Genomic DNA, 2,500 nt, shown 5'->3' with positions numbered 1-2,500 from the left:
ATGTAATTTGCTTTGAAAGTAAATTGCCACAGTTTATGGACACACACCAGCCAAACGTCTTTCGATTCGTTGCGGACTGGGACGTTTTAGGATGATCGAACCGATCCCAGAGTTCGGAACCGGAGAGAAGATTCGAAGACTCGGTTCTGATGGATCTCCGGATCTCCAGAGACTCTCCTGCGCTTTCTTCAACCAGGACACGACGTGAGCGCGCATATAAATCCTGTCGGGATCCGTATGTTCTTAAAAACTAGACGAGTTTTGCATGACATTTGAATTGCACAGTTATTAGTCTATGCCATTTCACAAACATGACATATATCTATCTATCTATCTATCTATCTATCTATCTATCTATCTATCTATCTATCTATCTATCTATCTATCTATCTATCTATCTATCTATCTATCTATCTATCTATCTATCTATCTCTTTCTCTCTCTCTCTCTCTCCAAGAAAGTTTTATTTATGGTCCTAAGTATCGGTATAAATCAAGGGATGTTGATGTTTTTTTGAATTATTTGTATGGACAAGCTAAATTAAGTTTATGATTGACAAGAAAAGCTAAGATTGTGGGAAAATGTTCCATTAATATTTTTTTAACACATAAAGGTTTGATTTCTGCTCGTTTAGTAGTTGAATTTCCCTATAAACTTGTTGGAAAATTGGTAACCTTTGAGGAAGTTTGGTGTTTAAATGGAATTTTATGCAAGATAAGTGATGGTTTTTTAGAAAAGAACATTTTTTTTGTGTGTGTATAATTGTGGAATTATGTAAATCTATTTTTAACTGTAATTAGAGGGTTTTGTAAAAGTCAAAAGTAGCTCTCTCTCTCTCTCTCAGGTCTTTGGCTGTTGGTTGTAAGAATGGCTACAGGCTCTTCTCTCTGTCTTCTGTTGACAGAATGGATTGCATTCATCAAGGAGGTAAACAAAAAAAAATGCTTTAAAATTGCATCCCGAACATTTGTCCACAGAGCCATTGATGTCCCAGATATTTGATTCCTGCAGGATTTTGTGAAGTTTGTAAAATAAACAGAAGCGAGGCCGGGGTCAGGTCATCTTAGACCCGACACATGAAGTGTTCAAACAAGTGTTCATCACAGACAGAGATAAACGAATCGTGGTTCTGTAACCCAGTCAGATCTGGAGGGTTCATATTTGAACACATACTTATTTTTATTTCTACTACTGTCCACTTTTGAAAATAATGACAAAGTCATCAAATCTTATATTTAAAATTCTTTAAAGTAGCCTCCCTTGCCGAGGTTTTAAACATTCATTTGTAAAGAAAGCCATATATTCATAAATCAAACTATCATGATTTATTTTTTATTAATTTTACAAAGCTGTTTTGAAATAATACAACAACCATATCCGTGTTATTTTAGAATCATTGAGATACTATTATAGTTTTTATTAATATTTGGAATTATTTCTATATTTTCATAATTCAAATCGATTTATCGCATGTAACATAAAAGTTTGTAAATATATAATGTGTGTGTGTATATATTATTATATAAACACAAACTTTTATGTTAGGTGCGATTAATCAATTTGACAGCACTAACTTAAATTGATTTTTTGAGCATGGTTCATCATTGGTTGTTATTGTCATATATATTTGTAATATGTGTAAATTATTTTTATTTAAAATGTTGTTATTTTATTTCAGTTAATGTCTATTTATTTATTTCAAGTAACGATAAAATGTCTTTTCATGCTTTTTGTTTTAGTTAACTATAACCTCCTGAGACCCAGAAAAAAAAAGTTTTTTGAATTTAGTTTTTTTCCATGTCATCACACTGTTTAGAGCACAATAAACAAATGGTAAAAAAACATATATATAAAATAATATTTTATTCATACGTTATGCTATGTCCTCTGTAGTGGACGCCAGGACTAAGTTGTTTAAAAAATAAAATGACATGAAATTATATGTATAGGCAAAAACAATGGGATTTTTTTTTCAATCACCAATACATTTTGGGGTTTCAGGATTTTTTCAACCAAAATTTGTATAAAGATTATTCTCAACTATGTTATGAAAGAAATAATGGAATGAATTGATACACCATTTTACTTTTTGCAATATGTGGGTAAAATGGCCATAAGTTAATATTCCCATTCAATGCAATGTATCTATACACTGTATCTAATTTGCACATTAATGTGTTCTGGGAGCAACATTTAATGAAAGAATAAAGGGTAATAATTGGAGTAATAATTGGCAACATTTTAATAATAATATCTAACATTTCATAGGAATATTGATGTATAATTTATTTCCATATTCACTTGTTGTGTCTCCCAGAATGCCTGATAAACATGATTTTAGTCCTGATGTCCTCTACAGTGGACACGTTTGAAATCAATGCCCTGTTCTGTAACAGAAAGGTTTTTTTTTTTTTAAACCCCTTAACATTTTCCTGAGATGTTGTTTTATGAAATACAATTTGAAAAGTAGTCCAATTTATATTATAATTACACTATATTA

The 2,500-nt window shown here is 30.9% G+C and overlaps 1 protein-coding gene across 2 annotated transcripts in view; it reads left to right on the top strand.

Moving 5' to 3' along the window:
- Positions 1-49: 49 nt before the first annotated feature.
- LOC130079437 (WD repeat domain phosphoinositide-interacting protein 1) overlaps positions 50-2,500 on the top strand; it is a 17,065-nt gene continuing 14,614 nt past the window's right edge. The window contains exons 1-2 of one of the 2 annotated variants that reach the window (XM_056244705.1): positions 50-204; positions 845-927. In XM_056244705.1, coding sequence (XP_056100680.1) covers positions 92-204; positions 845-927 — 196 coding nt within the window. In that variant the 5' untranslated portion in view covers positions 50-91. Of the gene's footprint in view, positions 236-844; positions 928-2,500 lie in introns of both variants that reach the window. The other variant, XM_056244706.1, reaches the window with a different exon arrangement.

Source organism: Rhinichthys klamathensis, unplaced genomic scaffold (assembly GCF_029890125.1).
Source record: "Rhinichthys klamathensis goyatoka isolate OS25496 unplaced genomic scaffold, OSU_Roscu_1.1 h1tg001050l_1, whole genome shotgun sequence".
Taxonomy (NCBI): Eukaryota; Metazoa; Chordata; class Actinopteri; order Cypriniformes; family Leuciscidae; genus Rhinichthys; species Rhinichthys klamathensis.
The sequence above is the reverse complement of the archived record's forward strand: the minus strand, read 5'-3'. Positions and strand labels throughout refer to the sequence as shown.